This window comes from Syngnathus floridae, chromosome 16, assembly GCF_059516105.1.
Source record: "Syngnathus floridae isolate MCC-2025c chromosome 16, RoL_Sflo_1.0, whole genome shotgun sequence".
NCBI lineage: Eukaryota > Metazoa > Chordata > Actinopteri > Syngnathiformes > Syngnathidae > Syngnathus > Syngnathus floridae.
Window position 1 is genome coordinate 2,189,743 of NC_142428.1, and position 26,879 is coordinate 2,216,621.

Genomic DNA, 26,879 nt, shown 5'->3' on the forward strand with positions numbered 1-26,879 from the left:
CTTAGTGACCAGGGGCTCCGTGTCCTCCAGGATGGAGATGAAGGGGATCTCCAGGAAAGAGGAGAGGAACTCCACCTGGACGAGCTCCTCGCTGGAGCGCGGAAAGGCGAGCACGGCGCTCACCCCGCGCACCACCAGCTCTTGGCAGGCGCAGCGGGACAGCGACGCAGGGTCCCATCCGGCCGGGGAGCGAGCCAGCACTTCCAGGCTCAGGTTGTAGGGCAGCAGCGGGAGGCTCCGAGCCGGGTTGCCGCTGCCCGGGGTGCTGGAGGTGGCGGTGGAGTCCGAGGTGGTTGCAGCTGCGGCGGCGTTCTGGTGCCGGAGGCTAGCTAGGGCGCGGTTGAGCGCGTTCTGTATCCGGGCCGGCTGGCGGGCGGGCAGCAGCGCGCCGAGGCGCACGCTGTGTCCGATCCGGGCGAGGATGTGGCACGACGGCGGTGGCAGTGTGCATGGCTCCTGCGACGAGAGGGCGCCGAGCAGCAGCAGCGCAAGGAAGAGGAGGAGGCGCGGGGGTCCCCCGGCGGCGAGGCGGTGGGTCCAGGGTCCGGAGAGGGGCACCATGCTGCAGCTCCGACACGCGACGCAGGAGGACTGGGCTCCACTCTGCGGGAGATGGCATAGCTCCCCCTTGGCTCCCGGCTCCACTGCTTTACCGGGACTTGAGGCTGCTTCTTTTTTCCACCCCTTTCGACCGATTGACTTATTCTTCCGCACTCTGCGTCTCACCTCCGTAAAGTTCTTTTAATGATCACGGGGTGAAGAAAAGAAAAAAAGACGCGCAGCTCGGAGCTCGGAGCGGACCGGCTCTCTTTCTGCTCTCCGCTGGAGCGTCAGGCACGCCAGCTGTGTGCGTGCGCGCGCATGTGTGGAAGTGTGCGTGCGCGCGTCCTCCCTCCCGCCATAATGTAACCTCTCACGGAGACTGCTTCTTGTTGAATCTTAATGGCAAATTCGGCGGGTAACAGAGCGGTTTTGTTCATTCACAACCACACGTAGCCTCCTTTTTGGACGGAAATGGAAGCACGTCTTCATATCTCGTCAACCTATTCCACTCGTAAGTCAAGTTTCCAGGAATTATTTGTTGCTGTCATTTTAGAGTAAACAAAACAAATGGAACAAAGAAGTGTCTTCTTGAAGATCTCAGGGTCACCAATTCTGGTCCTCCATGTTTTCAATGTCTACCTGCTGCAGCACGCCTGGTTCTAATGATCCAGTTTCTTCATACCTTGCTGATCATTTGAAGCAGCTGTGTTGAACCGGGGGAGACCTAAAACATGGCCGACCGACCCTGAGGACTGGAATTGCTCACCCCTGGCTCAGATGTTTCAGCTCAAGTTGATCGTTGAGGTACAGTCCAAAACGTTGTATGTAAAGAACATGCTACGTTTTCATAATTCTTACAATTTTCATCTTTCCTATGAAGAAAATTGATTGCTGAGCAGTGTTGAAGAACAAATCTATAAAAGCTTGAAAATTGATCTTGAAACGGGCTCGAGTGAGTCAAAGGTGTAAGCACAGTATTGGTAGTTTAACCTAAAGCAACCTTTTGACCTTATATCGTATTTTGAAGTCAAATAAGAAAATAACTAAATAAATGTTGAATCTTCCCACATCTCAATTCTAAAATGAAATGTTTTTATTCTTTCTTAGCATGTCACGGTAAAACAATTCAGCCAATCAGATCCTGTCAAGAAAGAAGTTGGGCGCCGGCGTGACCGCTCAAATCGGGTCATCGAGTAAGTCGATCATCTCATTTATCTTTCTGTTTGGTCCATGTTTGGCATTGCTCCACGAAGAAGTCAGACTAGCATTGTAGCATGTCTTTTTTTGTTTTTAACCTTTGCTCACTTGCTGCCAGCCAAGCTTGCGTTGATATTTAGCATTTTTGCAAGCCTCCTTCCTCAGGAGAGTTAAGAGTGTATTTTCTTGGAGAAAATAAAGCGTTGCAATTGAACTGGGCTCTCCTTTGCGAGATAACAGCCAACGTTTAAGCACTTGCAGGCCACGCTGCCAGGCTGGCCGCCGTAATGCTGATGGGCCGCCTGTTGGCGTGCCAAAATATTTTGCTGAGATTTATATTCCCACTTCGCTACTGGGCGTCTTTTTCCTTCAGCGCCAGTTTGCAATAAAGCTGAGGGGGAGTGTACGCATGCTAATTTGGGCCGCGGATAGCGCTGGCCGGCTATGCGTGTGCATGTGCGTGTCCTTCCAAGTCATGAAAGTGGAATTTGAAGTGTGCACACAGCTGCTGGCGATTCTTGGGAGGTTCACCTAAGAATGTCAGGCTTTCATCTGCGTAGGTTTCTTTATGCATGACTTCCCATCTACAGATTTCCATGTCTACCTGGGTTCTTTTCTTTCCTTTTTCATGGATTATTTATGTTCATGAGGAATGGATGTTTCCCACTGGCAACAATATGGCTCATTATATTTATTAAAAATTTTCACATATATTTACTTATATTAATTAAACATAAATGAAATAATAAAATAAAAATGAACCTAAATAAATCAATACTTTGAGGTAATTTTCCTATTAGATCCTTATCAAATTCTGGATTATAGTAGATTAAAATTAGCTTTTCGACCAGAGGTGTTAATTTCTCATCTGAACTTTTGACCCTTGCCTCTTTTCTCTCCGTGTGTGTGTGTGTGTGTGTTGTGGTTGCCTGATCATTGGCAGCTTGTCTCCAACAATGACGCTTCAAGTGATATTGTTTGCCTCACCCCGTGGCCTCTTACAACCTGCAAGTACACACACACACACACTCAGGCACGGTCGCACACCTACGAAGTCATTTCACAGCCTGATGGGCGACTCTGCGTGTGTGTGATAGCGGCCCACTTTAGTGACAAATCTAAGACAGTTGTGGCAAAATGTGTTTGTTTGTTTTTTTCTTGCTCCGTGTGCAGAAAAAGGTGAAAAACTAACAGAAGAGCTTTTGTGCGTGGAGAGCAAAAGCAGCAGCATTAATCTTGAATGGCTCCACGCAAACACAAACAGACGCACACGCAAAACTTGTTGAAGCGAGATAATATAGGCGTATAAAATTATAAAGTTCTGTGCCGTATGGTGAAATATTACAGTGTATTTTGAGTTTATTGCCAGGTTTGCCTTGGTGCCACGTTAGGTCGCTGTAGCACAAAATGTCAAATGTGCTGTTCAAAAGGTTTGTGTGAGCGATTCCAAATGTCAGAACACCTTCGAAGCTTGTAAAATTTAAAGTAGGACCCAAAACGCCTGCTGTTGGCACTTCTTTTCAGCCAGGATTAGCAATGGCTGTTTGCCTTTTCCGTGAACTTTCAGGTAGACTGCTACGTTAGCGTCTTGCTAGCTTCTTGCCGGCCCGTTTTAAATTCTCAAACTGACATCGAGCAGCTTTTATGGAAACTAACAACTTTGGTTTAGATCCTTTTTGAGGACTAAAGTGCGTTTTAGTCCCATTTGCTAAAACAGCGTATCATGCTAGCTAGCTGGCTGCGCTAGTTTTGTCATTTGTCATGTTTTATGACGTTTTGGACTTTGAGCTCAATAGGTGGTCAAAAGGTAACACTACAATGTAAACTCAGAATAAAAGAAATGCCATCATTGGCTATTAGAAGCTGCAGGAAAACTAACTTCCACATGCCTCCTTTCATTATTGAACCGCTGAACATCTTGTGTCCAATCTATGTAAACCTCTCAAACTGCAAACTTCAGCTTCTTTGCCTTGAAACTTTTTTTTTTTTTTAAACGGTCCATGGTACACAAATTAAGATCCGAGTCCAGAAACAATGCTGAGCATCATTAAATGTGCCGAGTTAAATGATACCTGCAGTTTTAGAGGTGAAGTTGGCAAAGTAACAACTTGAAGACAACACAATCGGAATTAATTAGTTTTCAGCAAAAATCGTACGTTCGCCTCAAAGTCGAGTGCCTAAAACCGACGTGACGCTTGGTGTCCGTTTCGGTTAACTTTGCCAAAATGACTCCGGCGTGTCTTTGTATTTGCCTTTCCCGAAGAAACCCAAAATCGTTTTCTCCGACGCACGAGGAGCTGCGGATTAACGAGGCGCAACGGCACGGCGAGTTGTGAAAATGACATTTAATAACCAGCAGAACTCGAGAGAAAACAATAATTGCGCTTATCATTTTTGTTTTGAGGCAAGGTGACTCGCTTGCATTTATTTTTGATATGAAGTGTGTTAGGCGTCATTAAATGTCCAATAACAACCTTCTGTGTCACATTTTTTTTAACTATATTGGAATGAAACTAATTTAAAAATATGGAAAAAGCTAAGCAGTGTGAATACTTTGTGAATGGTTATAAAGTGGACTCCGGAGAACCGTCATTGGACGCTATTGAATTCAGCAGCCCACGGCTGTCAAGGAGGTCGCTTATTAGCGCTCTCAAGTGTGATTGCTAGCGCCGCCGCTGGGACGTGGCGGCCTTGGACCGTCCTGGAATAAAGGTTGTACTTAACTGTACACAGGTGTCCCTTCTGCGCGGATGTATTACTGTTGCCTCGCTTGCTATGCTTAGCCTGAGGACTTGTTTGGATTGTGTACGGGATTAATAAAAAGAATAGGATTAAGCAGCCAATTAAGGGAGCTCTTGATCTGTATTAGCGGGGTTGTTGTTGTTGTGTGTATGTGTGTGCATGTGTGACAAGCTTTCTCCTGTTCAATCATCACCTTTGACCTCTGGCAGTTTGTTACTGACACTTGTTTGACACGCTTAATTAATCATAATCAAAATTTTCCTATTCATTCCAAATGGCCAGCGACACACTCAAATACTTTTTTGTACATTTAATTTCTCAATGTCATACCACATCATTGTACGTGTCAATATTTATTTTTTCATTCGGCATTTCAGCCTTCATACGCAATTTCTTCAAATATTCTCGAGATGATTTTTGCTAGCCGGCACACCGAAAACATGCACGTTTGCAACTTAAAGAACACAAAGCTCCAGCCAGGGGGCGAGTCAACAACATCTCCCGCGCTCTATATGTGCCCGTGTGTCAAACGTAAGCCGGAGTAATCTGTCAGCACAGACCTCGGTGGCAAAAAGCCACTCGTATCGCATTTGAGCGAAACCCTCGTTAACAAGACAAGGCAAAGGAAGACTCCAAGATGGCATATGAGGAGGAGGGCGCTGCAAAAGGTCACGGGCGGGTGAGAGCCGGTTCACAAAAGGGCAAAGAGCCGGAATAGCTTTGGGTGTTTTTAGGGCGGGGGGGGGGGGGGGGGGGTGTCGGAGTTTTGTCGCGGCTGCTTGCTGTGTCTTTAGTGTTGAGACAAATTAACAACATGACTTGACTTGCTGCTGTTGCTTTCATGCTCTGCTCCCGTTGATGAACAAAGACACTCGTCCGTGCAGGCGGATTTATCTGGAGGCAGCAGCAGTTGAGGGGGGAGGGCGATCCATAATTCCGTCAAACTTCAGACTTGTTTTCTTTTACAATGACTGTATGCGTCTGCATCTCAAAATCGCCTTTATTGTCATTATAACAAATGTAAAATTGTATGATGCAGTAAGTATCTGAGTAATGTAAATAAGAAAATAATTCAAAATGTTGCTTAAAGAGCTTAAGTGTTGAGCACTCAAGGTTCCACAGTCGTTAGTGAAGACTGTTTTTTTTTCGTGGAAAAAAGATAATGAAACTCTTCCCACAAAAAAGTTCGTTTCAAACTGCTGATGTGTCGCTATAAACGAACTATGAAGGTGACTTTTTGTAATATAATAAAGACTTTCGGCCTTAATTTTTATCCCATTAAGTTTATTTCATATTAACAATGGAGGGAATCGACGGCAATCTTCATTTTTTTAAATTATTTCTTTTTTTGGCATTTTATTGATGATGTGATTCAAAGCTGTCTGTCTTGTTTTATTAGAAGCGAGACTTTTCTTGTTAGCTTGCGCTACCTCACAAGCATTGACCGGCCTCGTGCTTTTGTGTTTTTTTCTTAAAGTATGTAAGCGTTGTTCCCGTCAATAAAACATCAGCACATTCATAAAATTTCACGGTAGCACAATCCAAACACACTCAGACGATCTCGACAAAGAAATGCTTTTTAGCAGTGAATTATTTCGCCCAAAAATGATGTTAACAATTGAACACCAGGATGAAATATTGAAACGATGCAAAGTAATGTTAAGGCAACGTTAGTGTTTTGGAATGTTTTTGTTCAAGTTTGAAGTTAATATTTGATTGTGTGTGTGTGTGTGTGTGTGTGGTGAAATAATGATTTGAGCATCTGGATTTTCATGACGGACTGGGGTTAGCAAGGTTTTTTGTTTTATTCATCAACATGGCAACCAAATTTTACGTTGCCAAGTAAATTTGTATTAGTTGCATATAAATAATTTTTCCTAGAGGAAAAAAAGTCCATTAGCATTTTCATGATTGAGCTCATGAAACCATGATGGTTTTCAAGGTGAGCTTTAAAAGAAAGCGCCGTTTTAACGGAATCAAGATGACAAAATAGCGCCGCTGATTAGCGCCAACATTCTTGATTGTCTGATCACGTTTAGAAGACAGTTTTTTTTTTCTCATTTCAACACAGGGATGGAAAGTGTTTGAACATGTACGTCCTCTCGCTCACCTCCCCGGGAGACGTGCGGGGTGGAGGCAGGTCACGTCATGATTGGAACATTTAGCTACCAGCGTAGCATGAAGCTAACACCCAAGAGGACCTTTAATGCTTTGTTTACATAGTTTCACATTTGGATTTCACACTTTCATAAATATCTTCTTTTGTACCGTTTATAACAAGCCAGCAAAAAAATACTGTCCGGAAATTTGTGGCGTGTTAGTCAATAAAGACGATTAGCCTTGAAAAAGAGGCCGCAAGCTAGCGGCTTTAATTCTTTCATTCATTTTTTTTTTTTTTGACATGGCAAGAAAAACAGTTGAAAAAGCAAAATGCTCACAAGCCGCGGATCAAAGGGAGCTTTGTGTCATGCTCGGGAAACTAAGCTCCTTGTCGACTCGGCAATTTGTTTGTGTGCAAAAAAGTGACATTGGCGCTGTTGACGTTGACTTCAATTCAGCCTCGCTTTGCCACCAACTCCATTTTACTGGCGGCCGGAAATCCCCCAACCCCCTTGGTGGTTCCCGATTTTTGACACTGACGAAGGGCTTTATTATTCATGCGGCATGGCAGGTAGACGGGATGAATTATTCAGTCTCGAGCTAGCATAAACAAAATGGCAAATACGGCGGCGGCGACTGTATGAGTAACTAAACGGTTCATTATCTCCAATTCTCGATGGCAAAACTGTCCAACGTATTTCTAGCGGGCATCATTCGGAAAATGACAGCGGCCCATAACAATTGTGAGTGGCTAGTGAACCCGGCAGCACATTAAAGAAGTGCGTAAATTGGTTCTGAAAGAGCAGGTGGAGCCCAGAAGTAAATGAGGCCATAAAAAAAGAGCATTATAATTTCTTGGATTTCCTTTCCCGGTCGGGAAACAGTCAAGCAAAGTGCTGACGGAGACTTGGAAAAAAAAATCCTGCAGTATTCAGAAGTGGCGGTAGAAGATTATTAGCAGAAAAGAATTTGAAATCAATATTCCATAAGGAATTGAAATCAACAAAAAAAATCTGAAGATGGTGATATGCTAAGCAAGTTGGAACACAACTAAAGTTGTCCAGGCTGGCTAATAAAATGGGGCATTAAAATAAGCGAGCCAGCCTGCCATCGCAATGATTTTCAAACGATTAGCTTGAGGTCAAAAGACAAAATCTTGCCGCCAGCGAAGTAAAAAACTCCAAAAAAGTGGCCAAGTTGAAGTCAGGCTGACTTGCTTTTCTTCTGTCCTTTTTTTTCAAGCTGCTTCATTTCATGTCATCGGCGGCTCGTTTCATCATCCCCATCTTTGATCAGCCATATTTGCCCTTTCCATCTTTTTTTTTTTTTTTTTTCTCGCTACTTAACTGCAGCTAAAAGTCACGCTACAGCAGGTGGAAATTTAAATCAATACGCAAAAATGACCCCCCAGAAAAAAAAACACGTGCTTGAGTGTGTTTTAATTTCATGCCTTGCGGCTGCGCGGCTGAATACCATTTATTGCTAATTTACAACGATTAGCGCCACACGGAAGTTCTTTCCGGACTCTCCAAAATACCCACTGAGCAGTGATGGAGGTGAAATACTCCTGGACCGGATCGTTCCGGTGGCGCTGCGGTATATCTGCATGAGGAGTTCTGCGGGTTAATGTGTCCCCGGTTTAATGTTAGCCGCGACGATAGCTCACCATGGCGGCCTTTAGCGGCGCCGTCACGGGCGTCGCAGCACTATATGTTGCCAATGAACGTGTATCACATGGATTAGATATCAGTCGCGATGGGCTGCCTGGGAAAAGTAACGGCAGCGGAAGACGGTACCGAGCTGAGTCCACGCGGGCCAGCTGGCTGGTAATGAGCGCTACTTTAAGAGGCTAATGGAGGCTCATCTTTGTCTTCTTTGATGGATTCAGATCTAATCAGCCGCTTTCCCCCTCGTAGGCCGTTTGTTAATGCATTAACATGGGAGCCGCTAATAAAAGCGCTGACAGGCGGACAAGGCATCTTCTGGGCCGGGCCAAGATGGACTGCAGTCTTGTCTAGCTTCCTTCTGCTCTCATCTTCAAAGTAACCACGAGGCGCGGCGGGGCCCTTTGGCTTTCCCGCCGTGTGACTTTCTGAAGTTCATCCCGGTGTCACGGTCGCGGTTCTCTCGTTTGGGCGATTCCTCTTTTTGATTGCGTAACATTTCTGCCCGCTTAAGTCGTCGTCCCGGCGGAGATGGGCGTCCCTGACGAGCGGCGTCGGCGCCACAAATCTATTTTGCCGGCTCAGCTATTGTCTGGCTTAATCAGCGGCTTTACTCATCTTCTTTTGTCCTTTGGCACCCAAATTCACATTTGAACCTTTTGCCTCCATTTCTACTTTTAATCCGTCCGTCCGCCCGTCTCGCTTCTGGAATCACGTTCATTTAGCGCACTTAGCGAATCCGTCCCTCCTGACCCCGCGTTCCGTCTTTTCCCGCTCGTTTGCTCTTACTCATCCCTTTTCTCCTCTGACCCCCCCATTCACCTCCGCCGCCTCCCCATCCTCTCGCTCCCTTCACCCACCCTTGTCGCTTTGCTTCCTTTTCAACTTCTTTGCTTCAAACGCTTTCGTCGGCATTTCTGGCCGTTCTCCCTCTGCGCTACTCTTCTCCCCGCGTTAGCGCTAATGCTACGCTCCTGCGCTCCATCCATTATGCCAGCCTCTCCCCCTCCCATCTTTTTGCTACAATCCCCTCTTCTCTTCTCTTCTCATCCTGTACATTTCTCAGTGTCTCTCTCCATCCATTCTGAGTGATGTCTCTATTGATCTGCTCTGTGATGATATTGCCCAAGGACGAGCACAGAGCAGAGAGCACACCAACCTTGTTCATACGTGTGCCATGGCTGTTTTTTTCTTTTAATGTTCATCTTTGGTGCCTTCCAGATGCTTCTTGTAAGATGAAATGTCTGAGAGAATTAATGGGGATGTAGCAAGACCTCTAGGGATGTTGCCCTCTGGGCCGCCTGACAGAGCTCGACCAAGAGGTCAGGCGTGCCTTGAACAAAAAAGTAAAATCCCATTTTCAGTGTTGTTGTCAAGACCACACCAACTAAAACCGGGGAAGACTGAGACAAGACCAAGATTGTCCACCTGAGACCGAGATAAATAAAAAGGACCAAACAGGTGGTCTGGAGATCGGTCATGGTCCCGCTAAGGCGTCATTGGAATGTTCTTGAGCTAGCATGCTGGCTGCTAGGTGAACCGCTGCATTATTAATGCTAACTTTTACTGCACAATCCATACAAGCGTCTTCTATAGCGGCAGAAGCGAGGTCCACCTCATACTCGGCATTGCCAACTGTAACTTGGATTTTCGTAGATTTTGCATGAGAATCATTTCATTGTGGATGCCGCGACTGCAGGATTGCCGTATTGATTGACAAAATGAAAAGCAGCTTTGGGAATCATTAATCAGTGTTGACAGCTTTACTGCACTTTGGTTGATTTTGGGGTTCCGACATTCTTTTGGGGCAGTTTTATTGTGGGGTTGTTGTTTCGTGATCCGTTTTGTGAAGCACTACACTGCTTTTGGTTGTCCGGTTTCACCCTGTCAGGTTGAATAATGACCCACACAAATCGCCCGTTAAACTCGGTGTCCTCATTTTCATGTGGACTAGAAGCTTTAAAAAAAAAAAAAAATCTAATTGCTCTTCCTCCAGTTTTTTTTTTTTTTTTTTTGGTCAGTGGCCGCATATTAAATCTTCCACTGTCCTCATGGCCAGACATCTGAAGCCATCAGTCTGTGCTGGTGATAATTCCTCTCTCCTCCTTCCGAGCTCCTGGAATGACTTCTGTGCTGCTGGCTTTCATGACCAGGGGGACAAATGGCGGGATGGATGCAGATGTTTCCCCGTGAAGCCAGACTGCAAGCTCAGCTTTCTCGCATTTCCCCTCGTATATCATACGCCACTACGGATGCAAACAAGACTTTGTGGAAAGACGGCGTGTGGCAAAAAAAAAACTTGTTTTCCTTGCTCATTGAATATTTATGTCCCCGACATCGTGAGTCGCACGACCAATCCGTTAAAATGACGACTGTAATGGGGAAAGTAGTTATTCGGTACCACTAGGGGGCGTGCGGTTTGGTTACAGCTCCAGAGAGGCAAATAAAGTCCCTCTTTCATAACCGTCACCTTTTTAAGCCACAACATGCTCCGTTGATAAGGCCTCCAAAGATTCGGCTCGCACGATAATTGCTGTGAACCGCAGGTGACGCGGCTGCATCAGATAACGCCGCGTGTTGTAATGGAGTAAAGAGGTGGGTGGGAAGTGGAAGAGGAGAAAGGGGAATCCCTCCATCTTCACCTTCAAGCTCAGAGGTGCATACAAATGGCGCACACAAATAAGCTTGGCTAAACCAATAAGACAAAGTGAGAGCCCGCATAAATTCCCGTCGTTGGTCCCTGGCTTGTCCTGCGAAGGTCAACAGGCGGCCGCTTCCTCCTATCTCCTTCTTCCTCCATTTCGACAACTCCTCCTCCTCCTCCTCCTCATCCAGCTATCTGAGTCCACTTCTGTGCAGTGCTTCTAAATACACGCTGAGCCTTTGAGTATCTTTTACGTTTCTCTGCTGGATTTTGTCCTTTTCTTTTCCACTCTTTTCATGTTCTTTTGGATTTTTTTTTTTTTTCTCAAAGCCCGGAGGCAGCTAGGTCAGGAAAGCCAGATTTATCTCTACTGATGGAACGGATAACATGGACAAGAGCAAGACCCCCACCCCCAAGTCCCCTTACAGTTGATACACTCGCCAGCCCCCTATAGTTGATATATAAATATATATGTTGCATACAATTCATTATATATTAAATTTAAAAAATTTGACATATTTTTTCAACATTACAAACATATATGTAAGCATTTTTTTGACTTGTTTAGAAACCTTTTGAACATTTGTAAAGTAAATAATATTTAAAATAATAATGCCCTGCCTCTAATAAGCACTTGTTATGCTCCTAAAATGAAAACACAAGGTCCCCTCGCCACCATGAGTGGTAAAACAAAAATGTAGTTATAACGAGCATCATTTTTGATCCAACGTATCACTTTGGTGCGCTCGGATCTAATGATGTGGACACTAAGTACTTAAAAGGTTGACCCTGTTTGTCTCATTAACGTTGGACATGCTGAGCCAGAGAAAGGGAGACCATTGCGGAATATACAAATAAAATCTTTCTCACTGGCCAAAATGTCTCCCACACATGCTTCCATTACATTTGTGGCCAATGAGAAGCTTTTTAATCCCGGATTTGGCCGTGCACGGTCTGTCATTTTGTCGTTTTAGCGCTGCTGCTGTTCTCTTCCCTAAGAGCTATGGCCCAAGAAATGAAAATGTTCCATCCTCTTTTAACCTCAGGCTGGTTCTGTCCTCATGCTGGTGTCAATAACCGCAAACACACACGCAGATCCAATAAGAGCCTTGCCCCCCCCCAAGCCCGTGGGGGGCGCCCTGATAGTGACTGATGGCAAAGGTGCGGGAATAAAGGAAACAGTTGCGCTTTATTTGAAAAGCGTCGTCTTACAATCAACAACGGAAAACGAATAGCAGCAGAATAAATGAGCACTTGAAATGAGCACAAAAAACAATTCCGGCTACCTTCATTGAACTGACACAACGCATTAGAGGGCGCTTGTATTAATTGAAAGTATAAAATAACCGTTTTCATTTTAAACCGTTGGATTGCTTGTCGAGTGGCGCTACGTTTCCGTGGCTTCGTGTTTTCACTTCTGCAAAATGCTGAGATTTAAATAATCTTCACAAGTAAACTCATTTGGAATGCGCCGTCAGGTTTCGGGCTGCGTACTTGCACAGACTGTGCATTTTCACGGCTTGATTTTAATACTGGGAATGTAACAGACATTTAATCATGAAGATATTGCAAACAAACCCAGCCTGGGTGGAAGACGTTTAGAAATGGATCTTTGACATCTATAGCCATCAATGGCAGTGAACTTGTTGAGTCAAAATTGTTTTTCTTAATGTCTGTCTGTAAATAAAACACTCCGATGGAATCTCTGAATGATTTAATTATCAAAATAGTTGATTAATTTGCTAATCGTCCCTGATTGGTATGGAGGCCGGTGTATTGAGTTTGCATGTATTGATGTTCTAAGTGGTGCTTCTCATTCAGAGGCTTGCAGCTCAAAGCATCTTCATTCAACGCGCGGCTCGGCTAGCGTGATTGCCCGCTGCCGTCAATTTGCCGCGCAACGTGTTGTAAATTCTCCCGCAAGTGTTGTACAGTGTGCTGATGAGTCACAGGATACGAGCGGCAAACCGAAAAGTCAAACGTAGTCACGAGACGGCAAATGCGTTCACAAATTCACATCACCTGCAGGCTTCACTTTATCTTACGTTTAAGACAATTGCAATCATCGATTAGCCGTCACTCAAAAAGCCACAAGAAATGCACCGGGGGGCCCGAGGACCTTCAAGAAACAACGGGAAAAAGCCAAGAAAATCGACCATTTGTCGTCCGCGGCGGAGCATTAATTCCAAAAATAATCATAATTTATCTCTTCAATTGACAACTGATTAATATTGATTGCAGTAGCATCATTTTCCACAAACAAACATGTATTCTTCCCAAAATCAATAACTTTTTAACCGGCCTCACTTTCTACTCTTCCACAGCGTCAAGGTCGCTTCTCTTTAAAAACAAAGAAAAGACTTGACACGCTTCATTTGAGTCTCGACACCACAAACGGCAACCGAGGGGTATCAATAAAGTTATTAGCAGGCCTCCGGCCAGATGGATTACGTTTATGATGCATTTTAAGTGCCGTACCGGGAGACGACGACGCTCTTCTGAGGTTGTTGGTGTCACCGTCATCATTTTTATTTCTCCCCCAAGCTGGAATATTCCCTTGGATGAAAACCGTGATTATGACTACGTTTTTATTTAATTGTTTGTATAGTTTCTATCAACTGGAGTGAATGCCTACATTGTAAAAAACTAAAACAGTAAGTTGGTCAAAATCAAAGGGTAAGGTTTGTTGAATTCACAGACTAGCTAACAGCGTTAGCTTCTGATTAGCAGCACTTGATTGCTCAGTGACTTTATCGTGCCGGTGGAAGACGGGGGTATTAGTGCCTCCCCCCCCAAAAGCCATCAAGTGTATGAAGCGCTTCCTCCCCAAGTTGACATGCTTTTAATGTCTCTACGGCCACTTGGTTTTTCCTCCACACTCCGGGCTCGGCTCCCGCAAGTAGAAACACGCATCCGGCCGTAACGCGCCTGCGAGAGGACGAGAGCCAGGGGACATATTTTAGAAAATTGACTTTTTAATATCTTGTACAAAAATAGTTGGGTGCCCACCCATCAAGTGTGAAATTGAACAACCAAGTGAATCTTTTGTTACCTGCCTTTTTTGCAGTCCTTGTGCGCTTCCGCACCACTCTGCCGTAACAAGATGGCCGATTTACATAACAGCCGCAGACTCACCAGATCTATTTTCAAGTTACAAAGAAAAAAAACAGTTTTCACTAACAAAAATAACACTCTAAAAGTACAAACTTGAACTTTTTGGGAAGGCACATCAGGTCAATGACAACAAAATTACATTGAAAATAGCTTAAGGATGCCCCTACTAGCTTAATGCTGCTACCTCCAACTCATCAAAGTGGGTAACAAAAGCCGTAGTCGCCATTGGCTCAAGTGCTGGCTCATTCGGCAGGCTAATTTCAGCATGACAAGAAACAGGGTGTGTAATGTGTGCCGCAATTCCTGTTCCTTGCAGAAATTTGACCAGCAGACATGTTGGGTCTATTTTTACAAATATGAAAAGAAAAATCCATCATATTTATCGCTTTATACACCAGGTGAAACTACTTTTAGAAACTTAAAAGCATTATTTATTCATGCATAACTCCTCCTCACATGGAGTTAACGGCAATCAATAATCCCGCCTTGGAACATCTTGGCATCAAAGAGAGGAATTTCTGCCACTGTAAAGAATATCAAGTAGAAGTGCACTTTTTACTGCCGCATGCCAATTAATTGCTGCGGAGTCAGACATAGCACGTTGGCGCACGCTTTATTAGGCCAAAACATGCACACATTAACAATATTCCTATTTGATGAATCACTTCATCAATTTATTAAGGGCCACAAATGTTAATTTAGACTTCATAATAAAATGAAGGACTCCCCAGAGGATGAGCAGACGCGGGGCTTTTAAATGAATCTGAACGGAAAATAAACAAGATTTGCAAGTGTTTAGCAAGCAATCAAGTGATTGTCCCAGAAACTGCATAAGGAGAGGAAAATGTTTAAATCATCTAAAAGCAATTTAATGTGCTTAGCGCCATTACGACTTGAGGAGGAGCTGACCTCTTGGTCTTTGCCCGCAAAATGATTGTTGCTTTTACTCGCCTCTTTGTTGCCTCGGGTACTTCCCGGAATGAGGAGGCGGCGCGCTTTCATTCAGAGAACAATTTTCTCATCCAAACAAACATTTCCTTTTCTTGCTCTTTTATTTAAACCCATAGCTAGCTAGCTTAGATGGAAACCGCTAGAAGAGGGCTAGCGTGTCAGCATCGGGGATGTCGTAAAAAAATCATATTTGGGGATTAAATTTGAAAAAAAGGGTTGAAAAAGACAACATTGTAAAAAAAAATCTGATTAACCGATTATGGAAATAATCGAGTGGCAGTAATAGTATTTTTTGTTTGCAATTCAGCAGCAATATGGTCTTTTCACACTTTTGCCTGCATCACCTCGGCTTTAACGGGCAATTGATATGCTGGCACATACGTGCACGCTCCAGCCAAACATGCACGCAGCGTGTCATTTTTGCAATTGCGGGCAAGCATGTGTCAGCACGCACACACATGCGCAGAGGCTAAGCAGCCGGTGGCCCTCGGCTCGCCCGTCGTTATCAGCCTAAGCCGCTGCTGACTTAAGCAGAGGCTGGAAGAAAAAAAAAAACTCCGAAACTGACACTTCATCGATTTCACATGAAATTCCGTCGGTCATAAATGATTAACGCGGCTATTTCGCATTCCGCGCGCGGTGTTCAAACTTTTCTCGCTCAGTCTTTGCGTTGCCACTTCCCAAAGACTTTTTTTTTTATGACGACAGGTGGCGCAAAGTCACTTCCTCCCTGAGGTCTTAAAAAAAGCTGATTGCATTTGTGTGTTAAATTTGCCGTTGGATTGAATTAGGGCGAGTTAAGAAGACTGTCCAGGAATCGCCAACCTGAGCAAATCTTTTTTAAACCCGCTTCCCTGCCGATGTGGTCTACACGGGAGCTGTGCCGTGAATCTTTGCCGTCTAAAGCCGTCATTGGTAGTGAACGAGTCGAATTCCGCTTGATTGTAAAAAACTCCGAAACAACCAAAGTGCTCTGTCGGGACAACAAAAACATTTTGGCACGCAGTCTCATTAAATATCAGTGGCGGTTTTCTCTTCACCGACTTAAATGAAAAGCTCTCTCTTGCTATTTTTAGGAGGCTAATCTGCAAATGTGTCACCTTTTGTTGCTCCGTATCACACACCAATCCATCTCCTCTTCTTCTTCCCCCCTTTCAAAAAAAAAAAAATCCCCTTTTCCCCTCTCACTTCAGTTCATCTCAGTTGAACAGCTCCCCGCCTGCCTCTCAGCCTCTCCCGGAAAAACTCCCTGCAGGCCCGACTCAAACGGTGAATCACCAAAAAGTCCTTGAGAAAGCCCCGACTCAGGCGGCGGTTTCGTGTCAGCGCCGGGGCCCTCTCGGATCGTTTTGTCATCCCCCTCCCGTCCATCTATTACTTCCTCTTCAGACAACAACCCCCCCCGCCACACCCACTCCAAGTCTTAAATTCTACCTCGGCGTACCGAAGGCGAAAGGAATAAAAACACGGCAGCCTGCACAATGTCCACAAAGTCAGCTTATTAAATCTGTGAGAAATGTTGGAGTCCCATTTCTTGGATTCTATAGGAAGCCTCAATTTGCATTTACATACGATAATTCCATTATGGCTCATGAACGAAACTATAGAGTGAAGGATGAAAGCAAAATGGGCAACATAGTAGAACTGTGATTTATGTCGTCTTCTGAAGAAGAGACAGTTTTGTTTGTATGAATATAGTATTTATTTAAATATGTAATGTATAATACATTTTTTTAACACTTGCTTTTCATAAGAACTAAACTGTCACCTGGATAATTACAACGCAGGGAATAGCACCTTTGCCGCAGGGCATCTTTAAATTAAACGCTTTTTTCTTTATTGTTTTCGTTTGTATAATTATTATCCAACCACTTGCCAAGTAAAAGACCGTAAAAGTATTGTACATTCTTCCAGGTTTAATTAAATACGTTTGAAAGTGAGATCGTGTAGTCGGCTGTCACCCAGGGAGCTTTATTAGCTGTGTGTGCGTGTGTGTGTGCAAACTCGAACCTCAATCAAATGCTCATCATGGCATCTCTGGAGGGTCTGAAGTGTTTGCCGCCAAAGTAAAATCAAAGCGACAAGATGGGAGAGACGAACTCGTGTACACATTAGCAGCACGCGCGCGCACATATCCGCGCAGGCATGGAGCCCTATCGCCGCGGCTGACTGCCTTGCTGACTGGCAAGGTCACGCAACTTTTCGGACGCCGGCGAGAGCGCTGAAAGGCGTAAAAGGAGAATGCGCGCAATTGCACAAATGCACACCCCTGTGGGAATATTGCTCAGGCACACATACACACAAATTCGCTCGTGGACGAAAGATCTGGATTGGATTGGTTAAAGGCGACCTATCTTGTTTGTTTTTTTTAAGTGTGAATGGGAAGTTCGCTTGATGGCCGCCTTTTTCCCACCGTCGTCGAATATTCCCAGGCATTCGTACGGTCAACGTCATGAAAAAAAGTCAACTTTTAACTCATTCACTGCCATTGACGGGTATAGACATCAATTCGTAATTGGGCTTTTTTTTATACACATCTTGTGGTAGATAAGCATGGGACAACCCAAAGGAGAGACACAAGTTCACGCCGGGGCTGAGAGACTCGTTTATTTGACTGCACTAGTCGAAACAATAGCGCACTCAATCTTCACTGAGCTGCAGGAGTTTGACTTCCCCAAAAAATGGCCAATAGGGACGCAGAAGCTTTTGTCTCTCCCGTTTCTAGCCGTCTGTCAGCCTCTCTAATTGAGAAATAGCAAAGCGAGGCACATGAGTAATGATCGTCCCGGGTCGTTGAGTAACTCCCCTCGCCACGCTAGTCCATTAGCGCTAATCTTATCTGGAAAATATTTCTATAAATAACAAAAAAAAAGAAACAATAGGAGACACCGCTATTTGGATCTTGCACGCTCCTTGAGCACTCAAAGAAAAGTCGATTGGCCTCTTTAAAAAAGCGTTGCAGACCGATGGAGCGTCAAGATCTGTCAGCCTTGCTCATGCGTGTGCACGTGTGTGTGTGTAAACAATATTGATATGACATCATCGGCTCCAATCGATGTGATGCGGGTCAATAAATGCTTGCCAACATGTCAGGTAGAACCGCAGCGGTAACAAGCTTTCCAGGATTTAGTGGGTGACCTTCCGGATGTACAGCAAATTTTTGGGGGGGGTTGTAACACCAACATCTTGACCCGCTATGGAATTGGGTGTTTGATGCGTCTGTTGCCATAGCGACGCGCATCATATTTGTCACGCGGCGTGGGTAAACAATGCACATATTTGGGGCCATTAATAAAGCTTTAATGAGATGACTTCATTAAGCGCATACTGCGTGAAACACAATTAAAAACAACACATTTACTTGCAGGTGCCCCTTACACACACACGCACGTTTTCCAGCTAACATGGGGTCCTCGTGAAAGCATTAATTGAGCACATTAAATGTACGCATCTCGTCCCGCAAGCTGCGCTGCAATTTGGATGCGTGGAAGAAACATCTGTGAGCTTATTGCCAAATTGAGCGCTCACATCTTGCTTATTATGTCTTCTGCATAACAACGCAGATATGTTTATGGCATAGTTTTCTTTTTTTTTTTTAAAAATCACTTATGAGACTTTTTTTCCCAAGTTAAAGTTAAAAATTAAAGTTCAAACTTTTAGTGCTGACCTGCTTTACTTTTCCCCAATTTTGGAAGAATTATTTTTCTTTTGTGGCATATTTTCCAAGCTACTTCTGCAGCGACGCCCGACAGCTAGCAATGCTAATTAATACTAATGGCCGACACGGTTGGAGAGACGAGCAATGTGACACACACATATACACACACATAGAGTAAGTTGTGACGCAGAAAGTAACCACAAATCAAGAAGATGACTTGGCTGGCACAGCGGCAATATGCAACCAACATTGCACGCGCGTGCGTGTCTGTGTGTGTGTGTGTTGTAAAGTCACACTTAGGACGCTTGTTACTGCAGATGTACATTTTTACGGGAGCTTTTTCTCAAAGTGTCAGCAAAAACAAGTGCCAAATGACTATAAAATAACTTTGCCCTGTTCTTTTCTTTTTTTCCCTCCCTTTCTCCTCAGACATCTGCTCATCCAAATGTCTTGGAAAGGAGCGTGTCTAATCGTCAGATTCCCCCTTCCCTCTCTCCCTCCCTCGTGAAAAGAAAAAGAAAAGAGTTGAATGCAAGTCATTTGGATGAGTGCTGCTTGATATTTGTTGGCCGGAGGCAACGTCTGGAAGCGTCTCTTTTGCAATAAGGTATGGCGCAAAACGGGCCCCGGCGGCACCCGACGGAGCTCGTTCAATCTCCAGCTCGTAAATAATTTGTGACGGCCCTCGCGTATATTATGCCGGAACGTGTCCGGTTTTGATTGACGAGTGATCATTGATGGGTGAGAAACTCGATAGAATGCCGACCTCGCCCAGGCAACTGTGTAAACGACCTCCTATACCAGATGCCCTTAATCTCCTCTTGGGTAGCATTTGTCTTCTCTGAAGTCAATACAGGCTAATATTAGCTTAGCTTACTTTTGGTCTGGAAGATGCATTGTTATATTCTGTAGTTTCCATTTTTTTACAATAGCCCTTAATCTCCTCTTGGATAACATTTGCCTCATCCAACTCCTCATTATCTAAACCGCTTATTCTCTCATTTGTGGTAGAATAAAAAGAATAGTATTAGCACAGCTCTGGAAGCTGCCCAAAATTATACTCCATAGTCTCCAGTTGGCTGCAGGAGCCCTGAGTCTCTTGTAGGAAGAAATATATCTCCTTTGCAGCCAAGACATGCAATTTGTCATTGTCACTTAGTTTTTTGCCTGTAGTCTCTCTTATGAAACTTTATCTCCATACCCGTTTTGAAATGTGGCCTAACCAGGTATTTGAAAAAAAAAGATGGAAATAATGCTTTCACATCTCTTCACCTACAATCTTTTTCTTAAATATTTTTAAGTTTATGCATTTTTTTTACTACAAGAGTTAAAGCTTAATACTTAAACCGAAGGCAGCTTTGAAGCCACGTTAGCGACATTAGCTCTTAAGCCCTCCCTCAGCGGCGCGCTGACATTGCAGCGCCGATGATTTTATCGGCTCGCCGGCTTTTATGTAAATACATCATTGTTGCGTGTGTGTGTAGACTAAGACATGCTATAGATCATTGCGGTCAACCATTCAAGGCGGTGGGCCGTGTAAACACACACACGGCCTGTGTGACTCTCAATACATCTCAAGATTGGGGAATAAGTTGGGCGGAAGTAAGCGGGTCATATCCCACGATGATTCTCGTCGCACTTTGTCTGATGCGGGGAGAGTGAGGCGGCAAGGGAATGGGAATATTATGCAAATGAGGACGGGATTGTAACCGTGCTGACGACATGGAGGGAAATGGTGGGATTTAAGACCCCCCGCCGGTGGTAAAAGGAGAAGGCGTTCCGGCACCTGGGGTGTACCAACTTTAAATCCATTCCCACATGGAAGTGTAGTCTTCTATCTCTTTCTATCTTTCCATCTTTCTCTTTCTTTCAAACTATCTTTTCTAACTATCTTTCTTTCTGACTATTTCTTTCCATCTTTCCATCTTTCCATCTATCTCTAGCCCTCACTCTATTTCTATCTACTCATCCTCATCTCGAAGGATGTGGGAAGTAAGTTTGACTATTGCGCTCCCTGTTGGTTAAAATGACATAGTACACTAAGTCATCCACATCACCAATATTCAACCATGACTATAATGTATTTTGGGATTTTTTTTTTTTTTTTGGTCCTCTGCATTGCATATAGTTAAGATTACTCTTGTGTTGGATGAAATGGTTGGACATGTGATGTTTTTTTTCGGCGCATAGGCTCAACCAGGTCAACATTTGCAACAAGTCTAATTTAATCATTTACATTCTTTATTACAACATTAGACGAGAATACAAACATCTCTCCAGAAATCGTCAGCAACTGACGTGAACTTTTTACATTTTATAAGTGGACAGGACAGTACAGTTGTAGCAAGCAGAGTTAACAATCAGATGCAGATTTCCATGGGGCTGTCGTCGCTTTCACCATCGGCCCAATTGCGCGGCCGCCTGGTCTTCAGCTCAAGCTGAATGGCGCGTTCTTGGCTGATGCTTTTTCTTCTCACCTAGAAGAAGTGAAAAAATAGTGCTTTCAAACACTTTTTTTCATCTGATGGTGTGTGCACGAAGTTTTCTTTTGACTTTTTTATGCAAACCTCTGGAAGGTGAATGACTCACCTTTCCGGGGGTCATGTTAGACATGGTGAAACTGAATTTGGGGAAAATATACAAAGTTAGGCAATGTCTGATATCCAGCAATCTAGCGTAGGGAGGGAGGGAGGCATCTCACGGGTTATCAGTGCCCAACTCGCCCATCTGCTCCTCAGCAACAATGTTGGACAACTGTACTTCCCGTTTTTTTCGTTCCTGCGCACCTCGCTTCCTGCATACGTATGACACACTGATGTGGACAGGGAGGACAACGACGGGGTGGACATATAGGCTAATGTTAGCATTTTAGCGGTTGAGCTGTCTAGTGTTGGATTAAGGTGGTTTCGGAAGCGGCCTTCGGGTTAGGGTCGCCTCCATTGGGAATAAAATAAACATTTACGGGGATAAAAAAAAACTACCTGAAGATGACAATAAGCACCAGGACAATGAGCGCGCAAATAGGAGGGACGATGAACTGCAGGAACCAAGCTGCGGGCACATAACAGATTGATTTAGTTGAAAAGATGCAAGTGTATGGAATCAAATCAACTTTGAAGATGCAAATTGACGCACCCACGTCAAATGTCGCTGCTGCCTCTGCGATTTTGAGAATTTCTACAAAATAGTTCATTGAAAAAGAAAATACATCAAAATGAATGATGTTGCTATATTCATACATTTTTTTGGGTTCCTTTTTAGCGCTTGAAACTCACGGTGGACTTCGACCTCCACCGAAGGCGACCTGGCCGACCCCAGCTCGTTGGTGGCCGTGCAGCCGTACAAGCCGGCGTCGGCGAGCGTGACGGACGGCATGGTCAAAGTGTGACCGCGAGACACGTTTTGGTAACTCGAGCCGTTCACCTTCCACCACATCACCGAGTGGACGGGTGGGGACGAGAGGGCGTCGCACTGTAGCGTCAACATGTTTTCTTCTGTCACCATCAGAGAAGGCTGTGCTCTCACCGCCACCTCTTTGGGAGCATCTGACAGATTTTTTTTTTCACGTCACTCATTTTTAAAATCACATTTTTCCACAAGAAAGTTTGCATGACAGCCAGGACTTACATGAGACTTGCAAAGTCCTTTGCGAGCTTCGTCTTCTGAATCCATTGTCGGCCTCGCAGGTGTAAACGCCGCCATCTTCCCAAGTGGCTGTGAATGTGTGGGACAGCGTGTTGTTTTGGACACGGGAAGTGGCGCACAAGGACGGCAAGTCGTTGGACACCCTGGTCAGGGTGAGGATGGAGAACGCCTTGCTTTCCACTGAGCAGAAGATGGACACCGGCTCGCCTTCTGTCACATGGGTGGCCATGGACAGCACCGGCTCGGACGGACCGTCTTGAGAAAAGTATGTCATTTGAATTACATTGAATGCATTTTATTCAATAATGTCAACATTGAACTCACCGTGGACTTCGACCTTTACTGGGGGTGATTCGGCCGAGCCCAGTTGGTTGATGGCCGTGCAAGCGTAGTCGCCGGCGTCGGCAAGCGTGACGAACGTCAGCGTCAAGGTTGGTGTCTCGATAGACGTGTTTGGGTAGACGGAGCCCGCCTTCCACCATAGCACCGATTCAACGGGCGGGTTGGCGTTGGCCACACACTGCAGCGTCAATGTTTGGTTTTTCATGACCGCCAAGGACGGACTGGCTTTGACCGCCACATTTTTGGGAGAATCTGGCCGAGATATAAGCAAATGAAAAAATTTCATTTTTCATTGCACTCGGTTCTTGTTTACTGCCGATGACCTACATGTGACTTCCAGGGTCTTGTGTGTAATTTCACTTCCTAAGCTGTTGGCGGCCTCACAGACGTAAACGCCGCTGTCTGCCCAGGTGGCCGTGAAATTGTAGGACAGAATGTTGTTTTGTGCCTCCGTGCTGAGTTTGGTGGCGACAGACTGCATGGACGATTGGTCAGCGGCCGTCCTGCTCAAACTAAGTGTGGAGAGCGGCAAGCTTTCCACCGAGCAGCGCACGGAGACCTGCTTGTTTTCAGGGACCTTGTCGGCCATGGACAGCAGCAGGTTGGTCGGACGGACTTGGATGAAATAGAGATGAGAAACAATTTAGGAAAAAAAGGCTGAAAATGTGTTTGGTGACTCACATATGACTTGGATGCACAGCGGTTTGCTGTCTTCGCCGGCGCCGAATTTGTTGACGGCGTGGCATTTGTAGCAGGGGGGCTGGCTCGGCGACACCTCGCGCAGCAGCAGATGTTCCTCGGTGTGTTGGGCCAAAAGATCCCACGAGATCCCGTCTTGGCTGAGCGACCAGACGTACTCGTTGGGCTCGGGGTTGGCGTCGGCGGAGCACAGTAGCAGGGCCGATGTGCCCACTTTGACCGTGGTGGTGGAACCGAAGAGGGTTAGGCTGGTTTTCCTCGGGAGGTCTGCGACGAGATTTAGACAGGAGATGCATAACGGACACGTGACGGTCCGCCAAGGCGCCCGGACTCACATTCCACGTCGATGAGACGCTCGGCCGTCCCTTTCAAGTCCTTGAAGTCCGTATTGAAGGCCACGCACGTGTAGCGCCCCACGTGCTCGTGGCGCACCGCCGACACCGTATATTTTTGCTGAGACGCCACCAGTTGGTCATCTTTGTACCAGGCGAAGTGATCGGGCTGGGGGTTTCCACTCTTCACCTCGCAAAACAGGGTCATTACCTCGCCCAGAGTGAACGTAGTCCGAGAAGGTTGGATCTTGATGTCAACCGACGGAGGGTCTGGAAAGTCGTTTGCGTTAGGTGTGGAGTGGACCGATGGATGTTTTCAAGATTAGAGAGGTGACACAAAAAGTAGAATGAAAAAGTTAAAGTAGGATGTGCTAAATATTCAATTCCTTTTTTTCCCCCCCAAAGTGCAGCCAATTGATTCCAAAAATTCCCTGATTACTTAGTTTCTAGCAAAGTGTAATATCAACTTGAAGCCACCAGAGGGCACTGTTAATGTCAGACCCTGCTGTATGTGAAATATGCATCAGTGGACTCACATTTGATGTCGACGTCAATAGTCTTCGAGGCTTCTCCGTGGTCATTTTTGGCAACGCACTTATACTTCCCGGTGTCCTGGGGCCTGACGGACTGGACAGTCAACTGCCCCCCCTCGGCCAGCAACTCCGAGTCGCTATCTTTAAACCACTCAAACGTGGGGTCGGGATTTCCATTAGCAGTGCAGTACAGTTTCATGTCGTCGCCTTCTTGGAAGTATTTGACGCCTTGAAGCAATCGCACATGAATGATTTTGGGGCTGTCTGAAATGGGGAATTGGACAAATAAGATAAATAAGGCTGCCTTGTCTTCCATTACAACTTTGTAGATGAAGTTCTTACAATTGACATCGACAGTCCGGTACGTCCTCAGATACTTGTCGGTATTGCCACGTGCCTGGCACCCAACCTCTCTGCCATCATTCTTCCAATCACCCATAAGCGTTGCCATACCCACATGGGAAAACTCCTGCTCAATCAACTTGTTCGACAGATCGTCATCCAGAAATTGTATGGAACATCCTTTGGTAGTGAAGCACCACACTTTCAGTTCTCCTTCCTCTTCCATGGTGGGCAGTTTAGGAAACCGGATTGGGCAGGGATTTTCTGCAAAGAGAAATGCTCTCAATGGAAACGTCTGATGCGGACATCAAATTTATAGAGGCATGGAACCCAAGTCACAGAATGTTTTGTCTTGTTTTTTTTTAATAGCAAGCTGTGTTGAAATTACTGTGCTGGAACTTGAAGTGTATGTTAAATGAAATGGCAACTTGGGTGAGCCAAAGCCAGATGGCGTCTGTTCGAATGACTTGCCTATGACTTTGACAACAGCAGAAGCTTCTGTCCATGATAACGCCTCATCATACACAAAACTGTATTTGCCGCTGTCAGGTATGGTGAGGTTGCATATCAAGACCACCCATGAAGTTCCGACGTGCCACTGCACAGGCAGTGAGCCTGGACTTTTGACACGGCCATCAAAGTGCGAGTGGACGGGCCACATTTTGGTGTTGGAGCTCAGAATGACAGTGCCAGTGAAGTTGTTCTGCAGGGTGTTCCAATTTGAGTCTTTCATCCAAATCCAGTTGGTCGGATGCCCAGGGAGCGCGTCCTTACACCGTAGCGTCAGTTCAATGCAGGAGCCCTCTTGAATGAACGCGCTTTGGGTGGTCACTTCAAAGTGGCTGTTCAAACATTGAAAAGCTGTCGCGGAAAACACACAATTAACTTGAGTAAGCCATATTAATGTTTGTATACATAAATATTAATATGATACAACTCGTCATTCGTGCTGACATCATTAAGCGAATCTATATAAAGCAGTGGTGGGCTGCAAGGCCTTCTCTGCAGGCCTAAAAATATCAGAATCACAGTCTGATGTTAATTATATATTGTCCATGAATATGTATTAAATAATTCCAAATGCATATTTATTTATTTTTTGCGCAAATGCGTCATGGCAACAACAGGTCTTCTAAGTCTAAATTGTGTTCAAAGATATATATATATATATATATATATATATATATATATATATATATTATATATTATATATATATATATATATATATATATATATATATATATATAAAATGCACATTTTAGTAGGCCATAAGAAACAGAATAATTATTGGTTAGTATGCTCACACACCAGCAAAAGTATTTATGTGGCATATGGAAAAACATTAAGCAGAGCGAGAAAGAAGATTACCTGTCAAAAAAGATAACGACAGAAGGAATATCAATCTGCATTGCTCCATTCTGCCACTGCACCAACACAAATCTGAAAGATATACACATTTCTCATCATACCAAACGGAAACAGACAAATTTAAGTATTAAGAGGATGCCTGAAACTGATATCAATATTACAAATCCTGGTTCCAAAGATGCAATTTTGTAAAAAAAAGATTCAAAAATCCTATATTCCACTGAATACACTACAAACACATGACAATTAATGATCAAACGTGGAATCAAGAAAAGATTGCACTAAACATGGTTATCCAACAAAAAAACACCAAAACAAAACCAAAGATATGATGATTAATTGTCATCACTTACAAATGGGTTGTAGAATCTTCACTGCAGGCTTCTGCGTGTGTAATGTGTGACATACATTCAGTAAGATGCAAACTCACTTTTATCCTCTACATAAAAGCACATGTGTCAAGACAAAAAGCTTTATTACAGCAACATCAAAACAATGGGCAAGGCGTCCATTTAGGCCCTAACTGGTCATAGCCAGATAAAGCCTTGATGCTATTTTTTCTTCTTGTTTATCTGATATTTTTACTTTGTGCTGCTTTTCTGCTATGTGATTTGCAGTTGTATTTCATCTTATGTAATATACACAAAGGGGTTTATTATTATTTCTATTATTATTATTTAGTATTATTTAGTCTTAGTTTTTATTTAGTCAACTTTGTGTGTGTGTGTGCTTTAGCATACACTAATAAGCATTTTAGGTGCACAGGGTTTTTTGTTGTTTTTGCTTAAAGATAAGCTAATTCTGTAAGTCTTATTTTCATGCGTGCGATTAAAGCAAAAAAAAAATGGTCCCCCCCTAAAATAGATACAAACAGTTGGACAGATTTGCCTTTTTAATTCATAATCTACAAAAGAAATTACAAAGAAAGTTTGATTTCCTCCTTGAAAAGCAAATGTAGCAATTGTAAAAAAAGACTGTTATGTTCATATTTGGCCAGTAGATGT

The 26,879-nt window shown here is 44.4% G+C and overlaps 2 protein-coding genes and 2 long non-coding RNA genes across 7 annotated transcripts in view; 1 reads left to right on the forward strand and 3 right to left on the reverse strand.

Moving 5' to 3' along the window:
• grin3ba (glutamate receptor, ionotropic, N-methyl-D-aspartate 3Ba) overlaps positions 1-1,249 on the reverse strand; it is a 45,182-nt gene extending 43,933 nt beyond the window's left edge. Inside the window, exon 1 of the mRNA XM_088400105.1 lies at positions 1-1,249. Within this exon, the coding sequence (XP_088256231.1) occupies positions 1-561 (561 nt within the window). The 5' untranslated portion in view covers positions 562-1,249.
• LOC148384903 (uncharacterized) lies at positions 25-25,372 on the forward strand. Of its 3 annotated transcripts, none has more exons than XR_015863345.1 (5): positions 25-1,054; positions 1,244-1,347; positions 1,651-1,736; positions 21,875-22,018; positions 22,300-25,372. It is a non-coding gene; the product is annotated as an uncharacterized LOC148384903 (long non-coding RNA). The 3 variants fall into 3 exon arrangements; XR_015863343.1 differs by having other exon boundaries at positions 26-1,054; positions 1,192-1,347; XR_015863344.1 differs by having other exon boundaries at positions 28-1,054; positions 1,247-1,347.
• LOC148384904 (uncharacterized) lies at positions 13,576-16,093 on the reverse strand. Its single transcript, XR_015863323.1, has 3 exons — positions 16,056-16,093; positions 13,947-14,030; positions 13,576-13,818 (listed from the first exon to the last, which is right to left on the reverse strand). It is a non-coding gene; the product is annotated as an uncharacterized LOC148384904 (long non-coding RNA).
• On the reverse strand, positions 20,832-26,325 carry LOC148384905 (B-cell receptor CD22-like). Of its 2 annotated transcripts, none has more exons than XM_088400107.1 (16): positions 26,229-26,325; positions 25,876-25,947; positions 24,978-25,367; positions 24,507-24,770; positions 24,168-24,428; positions 23,635-23,901; positions 23,282-23,566; positions 22,928-23,215; positions 22,583-22,852; positions 22,241-22,513; positions 21,889-22,158; positions 21,749-21,790; positions 21,595-21,664; positions 21,315-21,407; positions 21,203-21,233; positions 20,832-21,090 (listed from the first exon to the last, which is right to left on the reverse strand). In XM_088400107.1, exons 2-16 carry the CDS (start codon positions 25,922-25,924, stop codon positions 20,974-20,976), a joined length of 2,970 nt encoding a protein of 989 aa, XP_088256233.1. In that variant the 5' UTR covers positions 25,925-25,947; positions 26,229-26,325; the 3' UTR covers positions 20,832-20,973. The 2 variants fall into 2 exon arrangements, with proteins under 2 accessions (XP_088256233.1, XP_088256232.1); XM_088400106.1 differs by having other exon boundaries at positions 21,315-21,425.
• Positions 26,326-26,879: the final 554 nt, after the last annotated feature.